The 25,786-nt window shown below is 38.5% G+C and overlaps 1 protein-coding gene and 1 long non-coding RNA gene across 2 annotated transcripts in view; one reads left to right on the top strand and one right to left on the bottom strand.

The window, feature by feature from the left end:
- LOC124181446 overlaps window positions 1-25,786 on the bottom strand; it is a 59,808-nt gene that overhangs the window by 2,155 nt on the left and 31,867 nt on the right. The window lies entirely within an intron of this gene.
- On the top strand, window positions 5,113-25,506 carry LOC124181444 (keratin, type II cytoskeletal 2 epidermal-like). Its single transcript, XM_046568027.1, has 8 exons — window positions 5,113-5,292; window positions 15,921-16,114; window positions 16,735-16,870; window positions 19,197-19,319; window positions 19,640-19,931; window positions 20,635-20,921; window positions 22,857-22,991; window positions 24,316-25,506. Exons 3-8 carry the CDS (start codon window positions 16,766-16,768, stop codon window positions 24,412-24,414), a joined length of 1,041 nt encoding a protein of 346 aa, XP_046423983.1. The 5' UTR covers window positions 5,113-5,292; window positions 15,921-16,114; window positions 16,735-16,765; the 3' UTR covers window positions 24,415-25,506.

The following is a 25,786-nucleotide window of genomic DNA, read 5'->3' as shown; positions in this document are numbered from 1 at the left end:
GGACTGTTAAAGTTTTGAAACAACGTATCGCAAGCGTTTTGCTTTATTGCACCGAAGAGACAGACTCCAACCGCATTCTCAGCGACGAGCTAGCTAGCATCGTTTTACATTTCAGTGGTCAGAGGCCATAATCTCCATAATTTATAATAGGCCAACAATTTCTCTGACGCATGCGCAGGCGCGCGGAAACTTAATGATAAATGCAATAATTGCGGTTCAATAATTAATTAACTACTTTGACAACCCTTCATCTTCGATATTTCATAACATTTCACCAAACGGTACAGTCAAAATAAGAGTACTTTTGTTTATAACGTTTCTCAAGCGAATCAAGCTCATCCCTGTGGCCTGAAAAAATTATAATTGCAACGAAAAGACGGAAGTTAGCGTTGAAAAGAGTTGGGCCAGGGTTCGCGCGTGTAAGCGTTGGGTCCAGTCGATACTTAGATATTCAGTCGGCTTGCAAAACTTGCCCTCGAAGGAGCGCTGGCTCGGGCAAGATGTGCACATCCATGAATCATTTACGTAATCATGCGGCAATCACTGTGGCTTCGCTCTATGACCCCTAAAGCAGACTTTCTAACTGCATTCTGGGTGTACGCTCGTACGACGAGGAGTACAGCCTTGTGTCGTTGCGGTGATTGCGAAACGATTTTAGGGGTTAAAGAGAAGCCGATTGTCTTAAGTAGACTATAAGATAAACAGTGTCATCTTTGTCACAAAGCAGAGTAATAATCCCAATTAATAGGCGCAACATTTTTAACTACTGATCTGAAAAGTTTGATATCTTCTGTAGAAATTCCTCAAGTAACATCTTGATGAATGATTGTATTTAGTTAGAATCACGATTTTGCAAGCTCTTGAGATTCATAAAATCATTATCTTTGATAAATTCAAGTAAAATTTTCTGGTTCAACCGCTATAGGAAGTTTTTACAGAGCTTCCCATAAAGCGTTACATGTACCGTCTGTTGCCTAAAAAAAGTTTCAAAAGATAAATGCGATTTGATAAGAATGAAATAGACTCAAATGACGACGTTCTCATGTTTCACATACGTACTTGCTCATAAATTAATAGGATTAGCTCCTAATAAGGGACGCCGCTTACCACTGATAACATCTCAAGTGTTACATTTTTCGAACAATCATTTTTCACTGATATGATGGCATATGGAAACGAGACTTACTTTTTAGTCCCCAAGCGACTCCACATAATTCCGCATCAGCCGAACGATTGAATATGGTTACATTTTTTTTTTTTTTTTTTCTAGAATAGACCAGCGTAAAACTTCCAGCTTCGTTCTTTCTCGATCTACGCGGAAGTGTGAAGTTGCAGATGGAGTATATTAAGTCATGAGAAGGAAAGTGGAAGGTGGCATTTTAAATGATAGGTTACAATGTAATGAGGCTAACGCCGATTTCTCAAGTGTCAATTTTCTCTGAGACGAGAGCTGCAGAATAATACCTTGGACTTTTCTGGTGATCAGTAATCAGAGGTTACGTCTGCTGATCCGTGCGTGTTGTAACTGTTATAAACGTGTTTCGCTAATAGCTTTTGCTCCTATTTCAAACTACTTGTCGATTCCTCGCAGACACACGTCTGGGTTATAAATGACAAATGGTTACCGATATCGAGAGAGCGTAATCGGTGATCGAGTGAGAAGAAGGTATATGTATATAATTAATGAAACGTATGCTGACGATGGTGCATGAGCATTCTGCAATTCTGTCATGGAAAAATTACTTGAAGGAAAAGGGAAGAAAAAATTTCAATTGGTTCTTAGGTTTTGCTACATCGACTGATGAGTTTGTTACTTGTTGTTATTTCGAAACGATAATTAGTTCAGTCATGGCTGGTGTACGGTAATTGCAACCCTTTGCAAATGGCATGAAATAATGCGATGTACACCTGAATCGATTCGTCAAGCTACCCGAGAATCATTTACCGTTCCGTCTATAATTCGTTTTAATTTTCCCTACGTATCCAACTGAAGGAGGAGGTGAATAAATGGCTGTGTAATGAAACTGCACCTGTGACTGTATGAAATTTTGATTCGTAGCTTCAAAAATCATTCTTCGTAAATGTAGAAATAATTTTGCATGAATTCTAATTAATTATGATACATCGATTAGTGTACTGAATATTTCACAGCAACGCTATGGGAAGAAAGTTTCACACGAAATGTCGATGAATTATCATCTTGCTCGCTAACTACGCAAGGTGTATCACATTTATGTAGATAAAGGAATATTTTTTCTCGCTTTCTTCGAATACAAAATGAGTTCCAACTATGCGAGAGTAGTCAATTTTTTGAAAATTAAAACATGGGATTTTGTATGCTCGTTTCAATTATAGCGCTGGAACGTTCGTCAAAACTTTATTCTTTGATAAATTGTAAGAACTACGTAATCCAGAAACTAATTCACCAACTTTCATTGCGCGGGTTAAAGAGAAGGGACGTTTCAGCACTCGCATGTTACGATTATGGAATTCAAACGCAATCTCATAATCATCAGCTTGAAATAGCCTGGCAGGTTCACACACAAGTCGAGGCCTTATAACTCACAATTATAGATGAGCAGAGGAGTAAAAGTAGTTTTGGTTGAGTATAGGCCGCGATCAAAGTCTGTACTAATTCGATATTGATATAGGTGTATTTTATCCACGTACTTTCTATATAAATTTAAATCATCATCTGTATTTTAACTTGCGATTAGTGTTAGTAAACATGCAGATGAATGGTTTTTTTTTTTATTTTTTTTCTTTTACATAATTCGCGAGAAGCTTCCCGAATCACGTATAGTAATGCAGATATGAAATGCTGAATTAGTCAAATATTGTACATTTTATACCCAGTAACAATAGGGCACCAATTCCGACTTTTACTTCATGGTACTGTACGGGTTGGTCGATTTTAATCGCCCTAGACGAATGTCTCAGAGACGAGAAGGGATATAATAAAAGCCTTCGTACAAAGTTGAAGGGCTTCGAGGGGGAAAGTTAATCTTAAGATTTGTAGTTTATGCCATTTTTCAGTTTTTGCATGTAATACCTGATTTTAGATGGTGAACACGTATTGCAGATATGAAGCAATTAATAGCAAGATCAATGAAGAATTGAGAAAGTTAAGAACGAGAAAAAATATTGATTCTAAAAAAGTAAGCGGCTGGCTTTTGATTGAACGTGAGCCATGCAGCTTCCGAGTCCATAGGAAAAAATAATAACATCCAATTCGAATTTCGAACTACAAATTTCGATTCGTGATTAACGATTTAGAAGCTCTAGGTACCATATTATGTAGAAATATGAGGTGTTTTTGATTTTGAAACACTTTAATGGGTCCACCATTATAAATTTTTGAAATTTTATTTTAGATTCGTTATCGGTAAACCAAAAACCGTTCGCCTACTAATTTGTACGGAAATTGGAATGTTTTCAGGTTTTTTTCCACTGTATTGGATTTGCCATTTTGGATTTCGCAAAACTGATCTCATTTCGTGATCAGCCACCTGACAAACCTTTGACTACCAATTTTCATAAAAATCTAAATGCTTGTAGGTTTTTTCAACATATTGAATACGCCAAACTTAAATTTCGCGAATCTGACTTTAAATTCGTGATAAGCGATTCAAAAACCTTACGGTACCAATTTTCAATCACATCCATTTATCCATTCTCATGAGGTCATTATTTTCATTTCATTACTCAAATTTTGTCATTCAAATAATTCAAAAAGTACTGATCCGATCAAAGTCAAAATCTCATCAGTTCTAAGTTTGGAAAAGTCCCGTGGATTAAGAAAAAAATCCTTGAAATCCGGTAATTCGTTCTCGAGATATCGGCGGACAAAAAAATTGGTCACACGTATCATACGCAAATGCATACATACGCAGACACAGCGTCCATTCGAAAATGATCGGAGGTGATTCTCTAGATCTCGAAGCGTCGAGATCTAGCGAATACTCAGCCTTTAATTTTTGGGGTGATTACAACAACTGCTTCTTGTCTCAGAAATCAGAGAAACGGGAAGTTGAAAATTAATAAGAAGCCAAAATGTTCGTATACACTTTTGAATTTGTCTTTGATCTCGCTATTTTGTGTAAAACTTATTTAGATACAGGTACGGGGCGAATAAGACCGCCAACCCATTACAAGAAAAATTGTAGCCAGTCCCAACGAATTAGAGTCATAAAAAATCATCCTCGGCTGGAGGTCAAGGCCTTTTGGATGCTCCAGAAATGGCAAGTGAGATTGCATCGTCTGTAATCAGCTAATCTCATCAAAAAATCATCCGATGCGAGGTAACAGTTATATTCAAACGCGAAGTACGTATATTTGTCCATTTCGTATGAAAAGAAAGTTCCGCTAACCTCGCGTTCTTCGACCACATAATTCGGTGCTCTTTTTTATCTGTCAATGTATTTCGCACACATACTTGCTTTATTAGCGCTTCGAAACCGAGCGTCAATAATCGAGAAGCCTGCAGTCGTGTCGATTCAAATCGTTATCACGATTACTCTCTCGTTAGATACATCCTCACGAACTTCAACGTTTTCGACATTAAATACCGACGATATTGACCGTTTTGTTTAGCTATTACCCAATCGATTTCTACCAATAAAGGCAAGGGCGCCGTCTACGCTGACATTACGCCACTGGTACCGGGCGTTTCTTTTCAACATCCGGTACACCATTCATTTCTCTGCTTTCTTTGTTTCAATTGCGCGTGGCAAAAGGCACGCGAGCAAGCCAGCTTACTTACAGAGTCAAGTCGCGAGGCACCAAGAGAAATTAGTCCTCACAGTGGGCGTGTTGGTTCCCAGCAGGCTTTTACGCCTAGCAGTCTAACAGTGAGTGTCATCTGCGGCACAGGTAAACGACTGAAAGAGACGCAAACGATATCGAGAAACAGTCGACGGACCAAGAAGTTATTGCTGCCGGATCGTCTACCAATCCTCGGCATTCTGGTGGCCGAGACGTAGGTCAGTGAAATGCTCGTCTGAAAAGGACCCGAGCCAAGGAGAGACGGTCCGGTAAGGTGGTGCAGTACCGTGCTGATTGCGAGTCGCCAAAGGTAAGCCGAGGTGTCCGCCGATCTCTGCGCGAGGTGTTTGAAAGTGATTTAATCGCCTCCGACATCGCTCTCGTGATTTAAACCAAAGTGTAGACGGTGTCAAGTAGAGTGGAGTGGAGTGGAGTGGAGTGGTGGCACGGTAGCCAGAAGCAAAGATCCTATCGGGAAACGTGTTTATGGTTGGAGGAGTGGGAGGGAAGCTCACCGACCCAAACTCGGTGAGCACGCGACCTTTTATTGCCCTTGTTATCCATCCAGAGCACAAATACCGTTACAATTGTTCCTGATTGACGTTTTTGGTTCCTGTCATTACCCCTTGATGATCGTATACTCCTGGCGGTGAGACGGCTTTAGGGCATGTAAGACTTGCAAATGAGCTGTTCAATTATGCAAAATGATGATCACTTTCTCTGTCTATAATATACTAGGAGACGAAATTGAGTCGATAGTTCGAACAGGTTTCGGAGGATGGAATTAGGTCGCGCCGATCCTTTCTCCGGGTGAAAACTTATTCGGACGAGACAGTGACGATTGTCAATCGGCTGCTCCATCTCACGCGTGATAGAATAAATTGGATCCTGACTGTTACGGCAGAAGCATATTACAGGTATATCTTCGTACATGGCATGTGCGTGGAATAGATGATAAAAAGTATGGAATGTCGCATGCATACGCGTTTGCACGTTTCTTATTTGTACCTTGGATATTTCAATATGTATACGGCAATGTTCCACTTTGCGATTTGTTATTTGTCTGCAAAAAATACCTCAGCTTGGATCCGAAGCATGAGTGCTCTGAGCGTTAATGCATTATACATATAATATTGACTTGTATATGTGAGGATCGGAACTTGAATGCTGAATCGATAGTTGCTTAGGTACTTGGTTGCTACGGATTATGAGAATCATTATCTGCACAAAGTTCCAAAATATCGGTTTCTTGGTCTCAGAATTATTTTTTGCAAACTTTGAACATTACTCGGTAAACGGTGTTTACGATATTTCTTTACGGACCCTGTTAGAACCGAGTTGCACACTCTTTGGTGGTGCTACGTATTCATATTCAGTTATTATACCTACATGGCCTGATATCAGTTTTCCGTTTACACTAAAACAGAATAGTGAGATAGATTTTCCTTCTAAAATAGCGCCTGCTATAGAAATCGATGGATACTCGATAATACTTGTTTACTCTATCGGTAAAGCGCCGTTCCAAAGCATATAAATTATTAATTAGTAAGAGCAAATTCTATATCATTGCTTCGTTGAAGAATAATTCGAAAACCTGTAATGACGGGTAATTCACTCAAGTATATAAGCATCGTTTAAACAGCATAGAATTCGCTGGCGTGATTCGTTATACTTAAACAAGCATACAAATTAATTACCATGTCAGACGAACTAAATCCTCACTTATTTTATGAAAATTGGTTATTCAGACTAACATAGCTTTGAAATAAGCAAAGAGTTGTTACAAGAACATTTTGCTGTTTCTTTTTTTTTTCTATTTATTGATAAATAGTAGTCTACCACCGTCGTTTTTCGTGAATGTTTGAGTTTCAATGAGTAAAGAATGTGATTACCTAAAAAATGCTGACTACAGATTTTAGTATCAGTGTTCCCTAGGTCAAGATAATAATCAACATAAATGCCATCCTCACACTTCACGATTTAAAATGCGTCAATGTTTCTTGATTTCAGTGAATTTTCGGTGGTAGCTAGAATTTACTCATCATAAATGGAACGAATTAATCAATTTCGAAGTGATTCGCAAGATTTCTCGCAATTATACCTTGGATAAAGACTGACTATAGAATCCTCTAAACGAAGCACTGACAAGACCTGGCACGTTAAAATTTAAAACCTTCAGTCTTGAATCCAAGAAACTTAATTTTTTAAATCATTGAATCAAGACGATTCGGAAAGTACGAGGATGATCGAGGCATGCTTTTGCAAATCATTTGATAATACATTTTCTAACTCTACGATGAAGAGAAAACTTTACTCACGATCAGAGTAACAAAATACTTCAGTACATTTGCTTTTCTTCCATAACTCTACGAGCTGACGATTATTTCATTTCAACAGTGCGCACTTTACAAGAAATGAAGCTGGTGTGGTGGTGAATGGTTTCGAAATGTCAAAAATGAACCGTGTATTAATAATTAGACTCGAATACCGATTGAACAAATGAAATACTTGGTTAATCCGGTTTCTGTGTTAAAATACTGCAAATTCCCCATTTCACCACTGTGACACTCAACATTAATCAGCTACCCGATACTATGACCGATTGCTTTAGGTTATAAATCAATTTCCGTAGTGTTTCACACTCGAATGATGAGTTGAAGGAACTCGTAAAAAAATTGCCTAACCAGTCTTTACTGTATATTTCCATACGCCCATTTACTACAAAAATATAGTCGCCCATTACGACATCTATTGCATACATAATAATTAGGAAAGCAAATGTCTTTTCATCGAGTTGGATGTACCCGAAACAGTTGAAGAAATTCCGCAACCCAATGATTTAACGTACAATATTCTTTATGATAGTCTAAGCTTACTACATACGTTTAGTTTACCAATTGCAGAATTATTAGATTTTTATTATTAAGCAATTTGGACATACTCTTGACATGGTTCCTCGTTTAATAGCAGACAATTAGCTGAAGCTTAAGTTCTACACAGCAATGTTTTTGTGGTATAGATAACTAAAAATTTGCCTAAAAAATTGAAGTTCAACTCTCCTAAAAACATTTCCAACGCGCATATCTCACACGAAACAGGATATATGTTCTGAGACGAAAATTGTATGGTTGCACAAGGCATGTATCAAAATCGATGATTCCGCAGAAAACGATGTGAAAGTTACAAAATTTCTGTAGGAATTACCAATGATTCATTTTTATTCATTTTCGCTCATGATATAGGTGACATAATTTCTTGAAACCAGTATAAATTAGTGAACACAACACTTGAAGAGTGTATTTTTCTCGAGGGCAATCAAATTTATATTTTTTCTGCAGTTGCATGTGATTGGCTAATCGTACAGTTGACAAAATTAAAATTTGATTTTCAAAATTTCGGTCAGACAGTGAAGTATTGAAAGAACGGTGCGGTGGAAGACTTTTGACACGCAATCATCCGTTCGGTAATCGAAACGGTGTAACAACGGAACCCGACTCTGCTTTGGATTTCAGCATCCAAGGCACTTGTATGAAGCAGGTACCTAGTTTGTATTCCAACCTAATGTGGTGCTTACTCAGAAACACCCTTCGAATTATTATTCGACCGTACGAAACGAGCTCAACTCGCTAACTCAAGTTAACCCGATCATGTACAGGCTGTGAAATGTTCCATAGAACACGTCGAAACTTGTTTGCGAAATATTGAATTTTATTTCAACAAGCGTTCCGCGCTTTGAGCCAAAATAAAATTGATGCGTGGCTCAATATCAGCGATAAAATTAGAAGGTAGTTTCTCGAGTTAAAGACTGTATCGAGGGACGGTTAGATTTTGTGGACTCTTGGACGTTGTCCTCGAAGGTCAACGTAGACTTTCAATAATAGGTTTACTTTCAAAACATCGTTTGCCGCAAAATTTTTTTGCTCAGGGCAGTAGTGTCGCAATACAGTATCTGGTTTCCGATCTCAAACGTGTAATTTCATCAGACGGAAACTCCGTCGCAGGTGTTTTACTGCAGGATGAATATTTGGGCATGGCTAATCTGGCCCAGTTTTCAGTTTACTGCTCTAGGGATTTACTAACGTAGGTTTTAAACAGCGGCACAATATAATTACTATGAACTGGATCAACGCTCGGTATAGAATTATTTCGGTCACGAGTCTTTGATGAAACTTGCGCTGGTTAAGTTTCGAGGCTAACTGAGTGCATCCGCTGTTGTATCTACGATCTTGTTTATAGTCTATTCTCACGGAGACTTTCTTCGCCTTTCTCTCTTAGAACAAGCATCATTGAACATTTTCATCGTTATGTGCGGGACGCTATTTTTCTGATGTCACCTATCATCGTACGGATTTCCTCTAGTTTGAAAAGCTCTCGTCTGTGTTGGCGCGCGTCTCAGAGAAGCTGGAGTGAAAATATTTCGGAATTCTTTGCTTTCGACATTATTTTACCCATTGCATCACGCGTGGAAATCTAAGAAAGTGCTAAACTGTAGAATTATGTAAATCCTACAGCGGTCTGTTCTCATTTCGTGAATATTCATTAGCTCCACATTTTTTGTTTTAATTGAACTCGCACGTTCGGGCCAGCATTAGTCCGAATTTACTTTTACCATCGAACATACAATTACAGTGGCTAGTGGAGTTGGGCCAATATTCAACGTGTTTATTAGAAGGTGTGAATCAGAGGATTGTAGGAATTTGAAGGTCCGACGAACCGAATAGGTTCTATTTCAAGCTTTTGTCTCGTAGAAATAATGGAATCGTTTCAAGCTTTGGTAAATGATGGAGGTTAAATATGCGCTTATGTGCTCATAAAAGTTACAAAATGAGCTGTAACGATGGAAGAAATTTTGCTGAAAACACGATGTCGTTAAGAATACGTTTCTCGACATTGCATAAAATTTGATTTAGAGTGTTGGGAATTGTGTCCATGTAAGAAAGATTTCTCATTATAATTGGATCTCACGATGGCCGGATTCTAATCAATCGGTGAATTATTTGTTATGGCCTTTACCATTGTGACGTTCTTATACTCGAAGAGAAAACTTTTTGCTTTTTAAAAAAAATTAATTTTTGGGCACTTTTATAGAAAACTTTGTCGTGGGAGCACCAAATTTTGTTGTAAATGCAAAAATTATCGAAATAATTGTTTCAAAATCACAAGAAAATTGAATTGAATTAAATATACTTACCAAATCTTTATTTGAATTAAGTCAATTTAATGAAATGATACTTGTTTCATGGTACTATCAAAATATTGAATGTCCTATAGTAGCTTCAACTAAATCGCTTCATACAGTTCACTAAATCTATTTGGTCAATGAAGATTAGTCAATTTACGAAATCATGAGAGCTACTAATTGATTACCGCTAGCAAATAACACGTTACACCGTAAGACTACAACATTTTTTGTCTAAGTGGCAAATTGCTTTCTGTATCGCGTTAAAAATCCTTTCGCCAAGAGGAGTAATGCTGGCAGTTATTAGGAGAGGCTCCAGGCATCTGTCCAGTATAATCAGCAGAACTAAATCATTCGTGGTCTAATGTCATTAAATCAGCCTTTTAATTCACAATGGCATATTTCTTTGTTGTTGTTTGATGTGGCACTTCATTTATGTAATGTAAATTACAATCAAACGATAACTTTTCAGCTACAACAATGAAACAAAAATTTTTCAATCCTTAAAAAATAATTTCAATGTGTAAATCTGATTTTGCAATCGCAACAGAATCTACGGGATTATGGTGCCAAACCTTTTATTAGGTATAGCTAAGCCCTTTCGTTTTCCGCGCACTATAAAATCAACTAATGTTCTTATTTGTGTGAAAATAATGTTAGGTCGGATGTATATTAACCGTGAAATTCGGTTTCCAGGACCGAATTTTGGTCATTAAGACCAATTTTTTTCTGAGTGTAACCTAATTACTAGTGGGAGAATAAAAAGTGTAAAATATGATTTGTTCACTTTGTGGGAACTCCGACATCCCCTTAACTTTAAAAAATTCAGATGACTATTCACACGCCAATAATAACGCAGTCTTCATTTTGTTTTCTCATTAATCACCTCATTGTGTTAAAATTGCATACAATCATAAAAATTACGGCACGTAATTTGAACACGATAATTTCTCTGCTCGTGAATTTCGCAAGGATTTCGGATCTTAACACACTCAAATACAGGTTGGATTTGTCGTTGAGGAATGAGGAGCTTCAATTCTCATTTAGTAACAATTTATTCCCGTATAACCGTTGAAAGATTATAACGATTAGATCGAAATTTCATTTCAGCTGCGAATTTCTATACAGTCTCTTCACTTGAACATTTTCCTCGTGACGATGGGAAAATCGACCGGTGGGTAATTCTCTAATTACTCACATCTCTTAAATCAATTCAAGTTTTCAGCTGAACTAGATAAATACTTAATTGTGTATCTTGCTTCTGCCACTCAACATGATAATCCAGACCGAAAATGTAGTAAGAGCGGCTTGGAATCTCCATTGCATGTACTAACCATAACTACGTAATCCATACGATTATTGAAACCTCATCTCTTTTTGGAACCTATGCGGCGATGGTCTCTCTTTGACAGTTTCAAAAATATATCCTCTATTCCGATTGTGTTTTTTTCCTAGCGCATAGCTCGAGTTTCGCTAATACGATTGCCTCGTAAAATGCAAACCGTCTCAAATCGAAAAACGTCTAGCAGGGAAAGCAGGATGAGTCTTAAGGAGACGAGTGGATATAAATCGTTATAACAAGCACGTTTCTCCGGTCATCATTTATTTCCATCTATAAATTTGATCCGGAGAAACGACCGCCGCTATGAAACATCACGTGTGCGTATGTTAAAGAAGGAAAAGAAAGAAAGAACCTCCAGACGGCGAATATGAATTATTAATTTCTCGAAAAACAATATATCGTTGTGAGATTCGAGAATTTTTATTGTGCGCACATCTTGGTAACTGCGACCCATGCGAAATGAGACGGATTTTGGATCACGAAGGGGTTTTATAATTGTGTAACGTGGTCCTAGAAGAAAGTGAAGCCAATCCTGTTCACTATTCATTCGTTACGGTAGTTTACTGAATCTAGCTTCCACACCTGCAAAGCCGCACATTCTTGCATAACGTGAGATGTGTTTCAAGTTTCTAGAGATCATCGCATTTCAAGAGAGTTATGAGAAGTATATTATATACGTTTATTCACGTGGCTTCGCGTTCCGAAAAGAGCATCGCGAAAGCTTCTCGTTAAGGATGAATCCATCGTACAGTCAGATGAGAAATCTCGATAGAAAGACGAGTAGTAACAATGTGTTGATAATTGTGGACAATTTTGCGCCAGCTGGAAAAAAATATTTTAAACCGAAAATTCGAAGGCAGTGATTTAACATTTAACGTCATTATTAAATGACTTTTTTTTACAACGCTGACGACTGTCGATAGATAATCACCAAACACTCTATGTTAGAAAATTGTTTCCAACTACAACTGATAAATCTATTTTCGACATAGTTAGAAATCGCAATGTCAAAAAAATTCGTTGGGCATTCACTCACAAGATAAGCATCAATATCTGACTATTTAAAATTTGCCAAAGATTACGATTTGAATTTGAAAAAACTAAAATAATGGTGTGTTTTTTCCGAAGTCAACGAGTGAATTATTTTCTTTATATTCAGATATTTCAATTTTGTTTTCATGTCGTTATAAATGAGAAATTCTTCTATCAGACTCGATTCGATTCTCTTGAAATTCAAGTTTTGAACCGTGGATTTGACTTTGCTTGTGTTTCATCAGTTTTTTGACTGGATTGTACAACTTGAGTACGCGAAACTTCCCCACGAGGCGCCACCTCGCACGACCACATCCGGCATGCTGACTACATGCGGCTTATATTTATTTCTCAATCAGTCCAACCGATGCACGTACTTCCCACAACGAATCAACTTTCGAAAAAAATTCACACCATGAGCATTCAATTCGTCCGAAAATTTGTAATTTCTGAAAACCCACGACTTTTCACGTTTTGTTTCGATGAGGTCTCATCGTTTCAAAATTAATCCAATACGAGTATGATTGTCATTAGAAATCGATCAAGTATTTCTTCATTTTGTAACCACATCTACGTTTATTAAAATACCAGCTGGTATATGAAACATGAGATTTGATTCGAGTGACTAATTTGTAATTTTTATTTTTTACAAAATCAAATTTTCTATCGACCAGAAAGAAAAAATTCTTTAACTCTGTTATAGACGATTCACCGCGAGAAACGATTAATTAATTACTAGTAAATTCCTGTACAACTCAATGTTTTCCGCTATGTTTAGAATTTTTTTTCAGTGAGATTGGAGTTATTCGAAAATTATTGTCAGTCACGATGTCATGGTAAATTCCATTTTTGCTCGTGGCTGTGAGAGTGATGTAAGTATTTCCACCACGAGATAGGAAAACTACTTTTATATTTCAATGAAATGAAATCGTAGATTGAATAAAGACATTTCAAGTACATTCAAATGTCTAAAAATAAAATGCACATTAGCTGTATTTACAGAAAATATTTACACGTTCACGCGACGGTACAACAATCGGTAATTGATTAAAATCATAAAGACGAAGAAATGCTATGCGACTGATTGTATAAGTAACAGACGTGTAAAAACATATTTATTTTATTATTATACTACATACTGATGATTATCAAGCTTCGCTATGTTATCGGTGAGGATATCGATGGGCTCTTACCAAAATCCACACTAACGGAATTGGGATGTTTTTACTTTACGGCGAGTGATGACGTAGCGAATGCGTTGGCTGCACGAACGTTGATTGATTCAAAAACACATTGCTTAACTCGGATTGTAGAAGGAAAAAAAAAAAAAAAATGACCATGAGAAATAAAAGCTAAGTACTTTCACTACAAGGTATACGCATGTTATTACAAATATTAAATTCATTCTAGATTGGCTTCAACGATCGTTTCGCTTAGTAATTCTTCACTAAACGAATGGGTCGAGCTTGCAAGCAGCGTGGACCGGCGATTGTGCACAAAAATATATGGATTCGCATTTAATGCCGTAGTATTATTATAAGTGTCATTGTTCGAGACGTGCGAAAATGTTCAATCACCGAAGAAACGAACTGACTTTTCATTATTCCACATCAGGGACAATGCGCGATTACGAGTTTGGCGTCATGACGGTGACCGAATCTCATATGAAGCAATTTGTATTCGCAAGCACGTCTTCGAACCGACGCGCTGCTACAAGTCCCGTTTATTCGTATGAATAAAGATGAAAACACGTCGGTTTTCTTCGTTTCTTTTTTTTTTTCTCTTTTTTAGTCATTATTATTACAGTTGTTACGATTCGTTGAATATACGAGTATCATGGCCGGTATCCTATAAATCTTAGAAAACATAACTAGAATAGAGGCACGTTCACCGGTTTGAATTCATAAGGTTTTCTAGCTTTGCTAGCAACCATGTGCAGAATCACTGTAAGCTGCAAGTTACGTAAAACTGAATCCTGTCTACCGATTTGGAGAGATTTACCGTTGCGTAAGAGAGAGGTGATAATTAGAGCCAGTGATATGAATCTACGAATCTGCGACTGTTATTTATTTGCAATTAAAATAACTCTCGATTTATAAAACGTGATACGCACAACGCGTTTCGACGGATTCCAACATTTTTCATTCCTCTCAAGCGTAAAGTTGTAGCCTGCGTTACAAGGGAATGATGAAATTAAAAATCCATTCGTCTCCCTTTTGCGCTATGTTTTTACTTCGATCCAGACCATTTTTTACCTTTTACACAAACCATCCCTATCGCCTAATAAATAATATCTGTACGTTCCTCGGCAAAGCCATTCCGCGACCAAACAAACTAACCACACTAGATGTAAGGATTGTTTGGATCAACAACGGCTTTTTTTGCCGGTGGTGAAAAAGTATTTCACTGCAAATACTAAGCATTTGTCACAGCAAAGAAAGCGTTTTTTCAGTTAACGAAAATTTGGTTGTCCAAGTGATAATATGTTGCGTTACAACTGCGGAAATTGGGCGATTTTCAACGAATGGAAACTTCGCATTGAGTGCTTGATTGGCAAATGAGTACTGTATTTAGAAAACTTTTTAATTCGACCGTACACCCGATATAAAATCTTTATAACATACCGATCGCCAAAGTATGGTGCTCTTAAAAATTGTTCGAGATTAATTTGTCAGTGACGTCGACGCAAACTCTGTGAAATATCGACACAGTTTCTATGCATATTGCATGCAGGCATTAAAATTGCTCGACATATCTTTTGCTTCGTTAGATTTTGCTGGCGTATTCGCACGTATTTTTTGTTTCTTTCCTACCCGCACACTCCAATCAAATAGAAAGAGTAATCCTAATGTTGAACTCTTCCAATTTGCAAACTTGGTATAATTTATGCGGACCGGTTAAACGCACTACGTTTACAAGATTGCGAAACATTTAATTATGAAACCGCATAGTGAGTAATTGTAACGGAGTGATGTAGAATGGTTCGATGTCCGAAATATGAGTTTGGGCAATAGTTCTGGCATGCAGTGATATATCGATACACACAACCGGAATCATCAATAAGCGGCACTCGTTCGGATCGAAATGAGATCAATTACACCGGCGCAAAATAGATCTTCGCACGATATTCAAACGAATACCGCGTAGGTTACGTCGGACATTAAGAACGTGCTTCTGGAACGAATTAAAAAGACCTAAAAAAAAAAAGAAAAAAAAAAAAATAGAAATCGTTGGGAATAATTTGAAGAATTTACTGCTACGTGACAGCGTAAATCGTATTTTTAATTTTTATCGCAATCTTTCCGGCATGCTTCTCGTGTCTGCGCCCACTCGGCTCGTGTCAGATCCTGTCGAATTGTCCGGCTAAGATAATGCCGAGCAGCGAGTGACGTTCGTGCCAGGTATTGTGAAATGTTTTTGGCGGACAAATTTTTACGGGATTAGGTTGTACTTTAGAGTTGGGCAAGAAAAACGAGGGATTTGGGAACTCGGGCTAATCACCGCGGCGCATTATTCAATTCCTCCGGGCATACGTGCCGCCTAAAACAACGACATTAGCGCTTGTCTGCGTTGGGCAGCCTCTAGTGCGAATATTGCTTATAGTGGCATAGGATATAAGAGGTGCTGCAGTCGAAAGCACCCCACCTACGAAGCGACCGACTCTAGCAAGACCCATACATACATTCGCTGACCGCAAGACATCGAAGTCGCCTCTCTGGAGTCTCTCAAACGAGGCTTATACGCCGCCTGGAACACATCTCGAAAACACGCAGGCATCCCCTCGGCCGACCGACACGGTAAGTCACTACTAACCCGCCTGTGGCAGCAGGGCTAATTTACCTCAAGGTTAACACTCCGACAGCCGTCTCAACACTATCTGCCCGAATAACTTCGCGTAAAGAATAATCCTAGAGTGGCGGCGTCTGAATTTGTGAAAGAAAATAAATATTTGCAGTGAGTTTCCGAGTGTATTCTTCTTTCGCTTTCTTTTTGAAATTCGTTTGATAACGCTACGTACTTTGAAAATTTCGCTGCATTCTTGTTTGTACAGAAATTGTTTCCTTTTTACCTTTTTTCTCTTTTACCTTCCTGTCGAAAACGTGAATGGATTCTTCAATTCCGACAGGATCTCACGTGATTTTTGTTTTCATATATCCGCAGTCCAGTATCCGGATCCTCTCTTGACCCACCTTTGAATAATTTCACGATTTCTCTTCGGCTGTGTGCAATAAATGTAAAATTAATTTGACGAGTTCAGTGCCACGTTTTTAACCAGTCAGAAAGCTTTGGGAATCCTTTCACTGCTCGGATGTAGTTGCGGTTATTGCTAAATGAATTTCATAGTTGAAGTAGGCGTGAGCGCATTTGCCCTGTTATTGCCCTAAACCGTCGAATAATCGCAGTCTTTGTCTTTCAGGTAAACCTTAATTTGTTATCAATCCAATAAAATGAAACTAGCGTGTACGTTGTGTGGGCTGTTCGTGGCAGTGGCCGTTGTCAACGCCGGTCCCGTCAAGAGACAAGCTGTGGATGATCTGAATCCCCTCAACGAAGTGAGTATTCCTAACGTTCCATAACATATCCAATCACCGAGCTTTCAAATATCGTAGTCGATGTTGGAAACACCGTACAACCCGTCAGATTGCAATTCAGTCACAGTCTGACAATGAGTCGAAGTTTCAAGTTCAGGCACTCTGAACCGAGCATACCAACAACGTAATATAATAAAATCCCCAAGTCTCAGTTCTTGATGATTAAATGTCGCCGTGATTGCGTTGAGTTTTTTTTCATCTTATATTCAACCGGCGATTAGCCAAAAGACTTTTCGCAACGATTATCAAAAGAGCCTAGCCTGATGAAGTTTGCTTCCACCGTCGTAAGTTTCTGTGAATCCTTTCACTCCAGCTAAAAGTACAAATTTAAATAAAAAGATTTTACACGCAACCGATTTCCGAACAATTTTACAGTTGAGTACAGAAATTATAGCGACAATAAATGGAAGCGAGGAACGTATTATCGAGGAGGTTTTTCACGGTAATTATTTGCCCGTAGAGATTTGCTAACTTTGGAGGAAACCTTAAGCCGACGCGACCGTTGACGGTAACCGAGTAAGTTCGATAGTGAAAGTAGTCGAAGGAACGGTCCAGCCGATAAGCACAGAGAAACAGTCAGACAAGCAGACGTGCATGTGTGTGTCGGCACACATGGATCACGCGAATGTCGACGTATGAATTAAAATTTTACACATATCACCGGCAAGCACGCGTCACCCTCGTCAAGTCCGAGTCAAATTATTTCCCATGCTTGACACTCGTGTGTGCGAAAGGAATCGTACATATTCGTGTGTGTTAATTCTTACGCAATGATTCGGCAGCGGTTGCTCTACGATTTCTCATTTATCGTTAGACGGCGGCATTTCTCCATTGAATGTTTCAAAATTAAAGACGTAATAACATTATTTATTCTCATTGACGGGTTAGTTCACGTAACTTTATAACACTGAAAATTTTATCTTCGACGCTCGATTTACCGGTAGAAAAATTAATTCGATCATGTAACAAGCGACGAACTGTTTTCTTTTTCTGTAACATTGCGGTTTTTCGATAATTGTACTTCGTTTTCCGACTTTTTTGCACTTTAGTACACAGGGTAAGTTATAATAATGACGATTAATATAACGTCAGTCGTGAAACAATTTTTGTATCGCAACGCTAGTTTCAACATTTTTAAAGGAGTTAAACTTCGCTACTGATCTGTTAAGATTTTTGTTGGAAACGAAAGCGTTTAGTTACGAATTCTGATAGAACATGAAATTGCATATTTTTGCATGCGTAATGTCTTCCTGACGCATACCGATGACTTTTATCTCCTTAAATACGGACTTCAATATTCCAAGCTTCCCACTGAAATTAATAAATTTCTAGGAATTGATCACCGAAAACTTTCTTGACTAGTCGAATTTACAAGTTTGAGGACATGCAGTTACGCCACTCGTGTCCAGTTGCTATTCGAGCGAATGAAAGTTACACAAGAGAGCCGGACCTACTGGCCGAAATGTTGTCCGCTGAATTCTTATAGCTCTTAAGAAGAATTTCATGAATTATTTGCCTCGCGTTGCGTATTAATTCATTTGGCTCTAGCAGTTGGGTTCTTTAGATTTTGCAAGAGGCAAGGACACTCGCATAATTGTAACGTAAGCTTATCTCTTTAAACTCACATAAGAATATCGCGGTGCTAAGGCCAAAAGGGCTTGTATACTTATTTATACGCCCTTCTGCCTTTGGAGAGTTAACCAAACGGGCGTTTAATTTTTTTTTATCTCATTAACAATCTTTCCATTGACTCATTTTCAAGCTAACTATTGAAAAAAAAAATATATACGCCCCTTTGACTTGAGATTTTTTTTCTATATTTAGCTTAAAAAGAAGACTTAATAATAATTTTATACTCTGTTGGCATTAGCTCTGTGATATGCGTCACTCAACTTGAAATTACAGTTGTAAACATTATAAGGTGAATTGAAAACATTCGGACAAGCTTAAGGCAAGCTTGTGAATGCGTAAAGCTCTACAGTTTATCCTGAATTTCAATCTCATTCGCACGCATTATTTGTGATATTCTAACCAAACCGTGAACCCTTTTTGACTAGTTTGTTTGTTTTTAATTATTTCAATTTTGTCAGGATTATTATCAGAGGCTTTAAACGCTTTCGTTGATAGATCCGTTTTGTTCAAGCAACGTGAACGTAATCATTATTTAGCATCACTTAAAACTTGTAGCTCAAAAAACCATATGCTAGACGAAACAATTCCTCAAGTAACCGTTAGAGTGTATACCTCGTTCTTCTTCATCTTTGACATGAGCATTGTGTCACGGCAGGTATATGTGGTCGAGGCTGACGGAGATGCTGCCACTGACAATGAGAGGGGAGACAGGGATAAGAGGAAAATTGGCATCATCAAACTGGGTGCCACAAATGGGATCATCAACTTCGTCTTCGGGGTAAAAAATATTCCAAATTATTATTGTCACTAACCTTTCAGAGAGCGCCGATATAAAACCAACGAAATATTTCCGGGTGATTTCCATTTACATCTGCATAACCGCTCTACGCAGTTAATCTATGTTCTGCAGGAGTGAAGGCCACTTTCTAAGCAGGAACAATCGAGTGACTATAAACCGACGTTCAGCGACTCGCAGCATCGGTATAATCACTCGTTTCCGATAACATTTGTCACGATGTGTGCATGAAGTATTGACGTAGTTCGGACCTACGGTGTACTTCAATAATAAATTTTTGAGATGTGCTTTTTTCTTTCTAGAAACTAGACTCCTTCTTAGACGCGAAGACGAATGCACTTGCCGCGTTAGAGGAAGGAAACAAAGCCAAGAACGCGGCATTCGGCATTGACAATACTCAATCAGCTACCAGCCAATTCATCAGTAATCTGATATCTCAGAAGATCCAAGCCGGCACTGCGAGCATCGGTCCTCTAATATCCGGTGCCACTTCCTTCATTTCAACCGCTAGCAGCGGAATCGGAAATGCGGTTGCATCAAAAATCGCCCCCCTTAGCTCCTTGTCAGGCGGACTCTCAGGAGGTAGCAGCGATGGTCGGTATACTTGACTGTACATTTTTAAGCCAGGACATTACGTTCAATCCTTTAACCCTCCGTGCGAACACTGGGAATATCAGGGCCCAGTCGTTTTCTGAATATCAATTTTTACGAATAATACTTCGAAACTCTTGAGTCTGCCAAGTCTTGGGTGGTGCAGTTAACACTTTGAGAAGAAGGACTCAATTTTTCCGAATCCTTGAGAGCCTGGAACACTCGGAGAAAGCGTGCAGACAAAAGATGTAAAAAATAATTGTTCGCACGGAGGGTTGATATCGCGGTTTATAATTGCAAAACGGACGGCAGTTAATCTTGATATTTACAAAGGTAGTGAAATAATTATTGCATGTGGAAATCGTACACCGAGCTTGATGCAAGATCGTGAAAAAAAATGATTCAAGTAGATAAGTTTCAAAACTGAAGACGCCGGAACAGGCTTACAGTTTTTATATCACGATTATCTTCATCGAAATTTTAGTCGACTGGTGATTCAGTCTACTCTCTCACCCAAAAGTGAGAGTCCAAAGTTCAAGCCTAAAGTTACAAACATGCCTAAGAGCAATCTTTGCCATGGAATCGACAAGAGCCATCAAGCATAACGCTGATTGCGTGTCTCCGACTGTTTCATAACACCTCCGAACCTCGCGGTTCTCACTTAGGAATTGTCCGTTGACTGTGAACCATTTCACTAAAAATTTAGGCTCTGCTGGAGGTGGACTCCTTGGTGGCCTCAGTGGTGGCCTCGGAGGAATCTTGTCCTCAAAAATCCAGACGATTTCCAGTCTCAGCAGCGGAAGCGGCGGTCTGGGAGGTCTTCTAGGCGGCCTTAGCGGCGGAAGTGGAGATACTGGAGGATCCGCCGGTGGCTCGACTGATTTTGGCACTGGATCCAGTAGCGGTGAGGCAAGCGCAGGAGCAGGACTCAGCCTAGGAGGTTCAACCGGTGGCGGCGTGAACCTCGGCGCCTTCGCCAACCTTAACGGCGGGGTAGGAGGACCATACTGAGTTATTCGAACGATTTGAAACTGCAGTCGGCTTTAACCCCGCTTCGTGGTTAACCCCTAGTTATCATTCGTCGACGGCGCAGGCGTATTTCGTGGAATCAAACTAATGGAATAACAAAACGCTTGTATCGGCGTGTAAGATCCACGTCTAATTGTTCGTCCCGGAGATGCGCTTATAATTTATACTTCTTATTGTTATAGCTGTATCTACTTGTTGAGTACATACTTTTACATATTTTTATACTTTGATTTCGGTTGTCATTTTTTTTTTTTTTTTCAACTCTTTGTTCTTCGTTTTGTACTTCGTTTCGCAATTAGGATTTTCAGAATACAATTTTCTAATGTATATTCTACTCGTGTTCTTTAATTGAACGGGTTCATCACGACGCGGCTGCTGGTTGATATACGGTGGAAATAATCATTTTTGGGTGCACACGATGACGCTTAACCAAAGTGGAGCAGCCGTGAAATACCTTTACTTTGATCACATAGAGTTTCATTTGACCGAATACCTGATAGCCTCACATTTGATAATCAACCGTGTCATTCATCTTCGGAAAGCGGGTTCATAATATTGATAATGCGAATATTTTACTCAAATTAACTATCACACTGCCCTATAAGGTGAGAAATTTTTTATTTTTTTATTTTTTTTTTTACCCAATTAACTTTGTAATTCCTTAACTTTTCGAGTTCAAGGTTAGCTACTTGTTTCGCTCGAAACATACCGCAGCTGACGATTATAACTAATGTTGTGGTGGTTAAAATGTAACCGTGGGTACAATAGGTTACACATACACAGCGTGCACGGCAGGCTTGCTTGACATCCAAGGGAATGCGGCTTTTCAAAATTTTGTAAAAAAAAAAATGCAATCACTTAGGAAAGTGGTTGCACTTGTTCAATTTTTTATTCTATTGTTTGAAATTGGTTTTTTTTTAGCTCGGCAGATAAAGCAGCCCTTCACTATAAATCGCCCACCACTCCCAATCTGGCCATTTCTGTCTAGTTTATAATCAAATACTACCGAACCTTAAGAGACTTGTAAATATTAAGTCCTGATACGCAAGGCACCAAGGTCGCTTTGCGTATCCTGTAAATGATGTAAATAGCGTTGTTTGACGCTCAAGAATAATAAAATCACATTCGATATTTTTGTCTACATATGAATTTCATTTCTCATCACCCTGGCCTACTTGATACGGATAATGTGCTCTCTTTCCCCAATCCTACAAATCCATTTTTTGATCCTTCGGTACTGTACTGAAATCATAGTTTATTGTCGCACCGAACTTTTCATTTTTTTTTTTTTCTCACCAAATAGAAACTTCTACTATTCAATGTTACCGGATACCGTAACTAAATGAACTTAGAAAAAAAAATTACTTTCGTGATATACTCATCTTGTTATGTTGTGAAAATTTGTCGGAAAAAGTAGCTTCAAATTTTTACATACATTCGTTTGACGTCATTAAAGAATCGAGTCAGTTCCTTATCGTGGCGTAAAATCACTCCTGACGAAATGCGACAAATTCCTGTTTGTCACACTTTCTGCACACCCAGTTTGATGCTACAAGCATATTTCAAAACAAGTGGCTAAACTGGCTTCGCAGCGCAGAAGCGAATTTCTGCATTAGGCAAATGATAGCGGGTTGTTGATCGAGTCGGACAACTTGGACGGTTAACGAGTTCCAATCCACCACATTAATGTGCATTTCGAGTCACGCTTGGCTATCAAACGTAAAACCTGATAGCTGAAGGTTGCATTCCTAATAGTTGCACTGCCTGCGAACCAGTTTTCCATCGACGAAGGCCAGACGGATGAAATTCATATTTAGAAACGTTTCTTCCCTCATTTCTGTCGCTTTGACCAAATCCAATCCATCTAATCGCATTTATTCATTTTCTATCTTGAACCAGACCATCGCAACGACGACCGAGGATATTCCTGAATTTGACAGGGTTCACGTCTCTCTGGATGTTCCACCGCCTGTGTTCGGCAACGGATTCACTCTCATCACCAACGTCAGCAAGGTGTTGAGCAGCGTAATAACGGTGAATAGCTCACTTAATGTACCGATTACATATTTTCTTGTGGTTTTAATCGAGAACGCAGTTTGCCAATATGTCAGCGTCCCTTCACTTATCATTGCGAAATCCGGCATCGAATAGCCTGTATACAAACACCTAGATTACACACCTATTGCATCCACGTATGGCGCAGAGGTCGGATGCTGCGCTCGGAAATTCTACATACCGCAGGCTATTATCGATACGTTTGAATTTTTCACCCGACAATCCAGCTCGAATTTACAATTCATCTGCTATTCGGAAATCTTATTCTACGCGATGTGAGGTCCGTGATCTTTAAGATATTCGACGGTCAATTACATTGAAAATAATTACCAGGGCTTTGTTTGGCGTATGCGCACTTTCGAATAACTCAATTTTACGCCGTGTATCACTGCCCGTAAGTCACCTAACTCCAATTTTACGCGCTGTCAGCCGCACCTTCAGTGCTTTTCAAAACAAACTTGCCTTGACTCGTGTTGGAAAAAAAGCGTGTGTTCCGTGCGCGGACAGCCGTTATCTATGATTACATCGCTCGCCGCAGCTGGTGCGGTAAATTTCACACTCGTCGAAAATCGCTCACTTTCTGCACTAGTAATACAATATGCTATTTACTGAAACGCGAAATTTTCAGGGGTAAAAATTATTCCAATGGTGAAACTGATGTTTTTTCGAGAACTTTGGGCTTTTCGACACCTGTAAATCTGAAATGTGATGGAACAAAGTCCAAGTTTCTATGCATAGAATGAAGAATAATTTTTATCTCGACGAGCGGTAGAGTCAAGGGTTTGATCTTCTACAGGTCTCTTATTACACGGAATAAAGTTTGAGAGTTGAAGACTAATCGAAAATTTGGTCCAAGATTGGTAGGTGAAGAACTGTCGATTGCGCGATATGTTCATGTTTGGTTCGTTCCATCATCATCCTTAATAAAATGAGCATTGAATTCAATAGAATATCGGCTTGGTTTGCGTGTTCAGGTACTCAGAGCATGTGAGTCACTGAATTATGGAAAGCGTTCAATTCGTTACTAACTCAAGGACGTGAAAAGGATATATATTACACCACTATCCTGATCAAATTAATTACGGATCGCGGAATATTCCAAGGGGTTTTGCAATCCGCTTTCCATATAAGTGTCTTCGTCGCGCGTTGCTAGTAATTTTTACATAAAATCATCCAAGTTCATACATAACACATCTGATTGTGAGATTCAATAAATCATGTCAATGTAAATTGCGATTTTTTTGGATCTACTTTTTTCCATGCCTATAATCAATAATCAGACATTCGTGACTTATTTTCACAGAATTCAGCCCGCAGAACACAGAACGTTTTGGAAGTATTCAAGCCCTTCTTCCGCGGAGCTTTCGCAATCAAAGGCCTACCTTCCGACAATCCGAAATAGAAGAAAATAATCGCGATGACGAACCCAAAGGATCTGAAGAGTTTACTCAACTGATCGAAGACTTCGAAGAGCAACAATCAACGCTACTAGAAAATGCTCAGAAGCGGTTCAAAATGTACTATATTTCTCACAATCCTATTTACTATTTATTTCTTCAAGTGTCAGGCGATCGTAACATTATTTTGAAAAATTAGTCAAATCGGCACACGGCACCAAATTATACAATTTTTCAGCAATGTGAAATAATCATATTTACATGCTATCACGGCTAGTTTTTCGCAAAAGGGACAAGACCGTTGCTAACCTTAGCCTTCGAATAGTCGGTAATACATAGATAAATCAGTAAATGAATATCGTCCCTGTACCTTTTAATTTTTCAACTCCAGTGGTATTTTTACACGACGCGATGATCTGGAAATGCACAATTGATCATAAAATAATAATCTTCTGCTACAAGACCGAGAATCATAGATTTTAAAATCATTGCTACGGTGCCATTACAAATATATTTAATTTATAATTCAAAGAAAGCAAAATTCCCCGGTGCTATTTTTATATTTATCAATTGGTGCCTGAGCTATTCCCAAAGTAATTGAATATAAGTAAAAAAAAAATGATTATAAAATGCTTACGTTTTCTACGTACTTTGCCTATTTATAAATTACACAACCAGGATCTCTATCGTTTAGTATGAAATGCGTGCAAATACATTAATTGCGCCGCGTGAACAGTGATTAGGTGTAATGATAAAATCGGAAGACGTAACGTGATCTATTTACCAACCTTACGTTATGCCACGTTACGGGTTATACAATTAATTCCTGCTTATACCTGTCTCGGGAAAGCAGTAAACGATTAATAAACTCTTAGCCATTCATCTACCTGCATAAATCGATGTGTGTTACAGACATGTTGCAAGTACGTGGTAAATATAGAGCCTAGTTGTTTTTTAGATTGTTTTGATACGTAGAAACATTATATTGCGCTATAATGTATAAGTTAGCTCCTTTGTATTATAGGCAGCATATGCAGCTGCTGTATATTTTTGTACATGTGTGTCTATATGTATATATAATATATATAATAAAACTGGTTGTAGAGTTGACTTTAATTTTTCTCAACATTGTTCCGGGTCATGCAAAGTGTCCGGGGAAAGCGAGGCAAACATTACGTGAATGTATCATAGCTGAGGATGCTTCCGCAATGCGAGCGAAATCAATTTCTAGCGAGTACTAGGCCGTAGTTACGGGTAAGTGCTTGATTTTTTCGGATAAATTTTCATATCTGGAATTAAAAATATCTGTCCAAGAGTTGATCCTTTCATTTCGAATTTGAAGGAATTTTTAATAATTGAAAAATCTACATCGCTGAT

The sequence above is a fragment of the Neodiprion fabricii genome, chromosome 4 (assembly GCF_021155785.1).
Source record: "Neodiprion fabricii isolate iyNeoFabr1 chromosome 4, iyNeoFabr1.1, whole genome shotgun sequence".
NCBI lineage: Eukaryota > Metazoa > Arthropoda > Insecta > Hymenoptera > Diprionidae > Neodiprion > Neodiprion fabricii.
The sequence above is the reverse complement of the archived record's forward strand: the minus strand, read 5'-3'. Positions and strand labels throughout refer to the sequence as shown.

What these genes read in the sequence shown, in the direction of transcription:
- LOC124181444 (XM_046568027.1), top strand. Translation starts at nt 16,766, where the DNA reads ATGAAACTAGCGTGTACGTTGTGTGGGCTGTTCGTGGCAGTGGCCGTT. An exon ending in ATCTGAATCCCCTCAACGAA is followed by an intron (nt 16,871 to 19,196) that starts GTGAGTATTCCT and finishes GTGTCACGGCAG; the next exon opens with GTATATGTGGTCGAGGCTGA. An exon ending in CTCAGGAGGTAGCAGCGATG is followed by an intron (nt 19,932 to 20,634) that starts GTCGGTATACTT and finishes CTAAAAATTTAG; the next exon opens with GCTCTGCTGGAGGTGGACTC.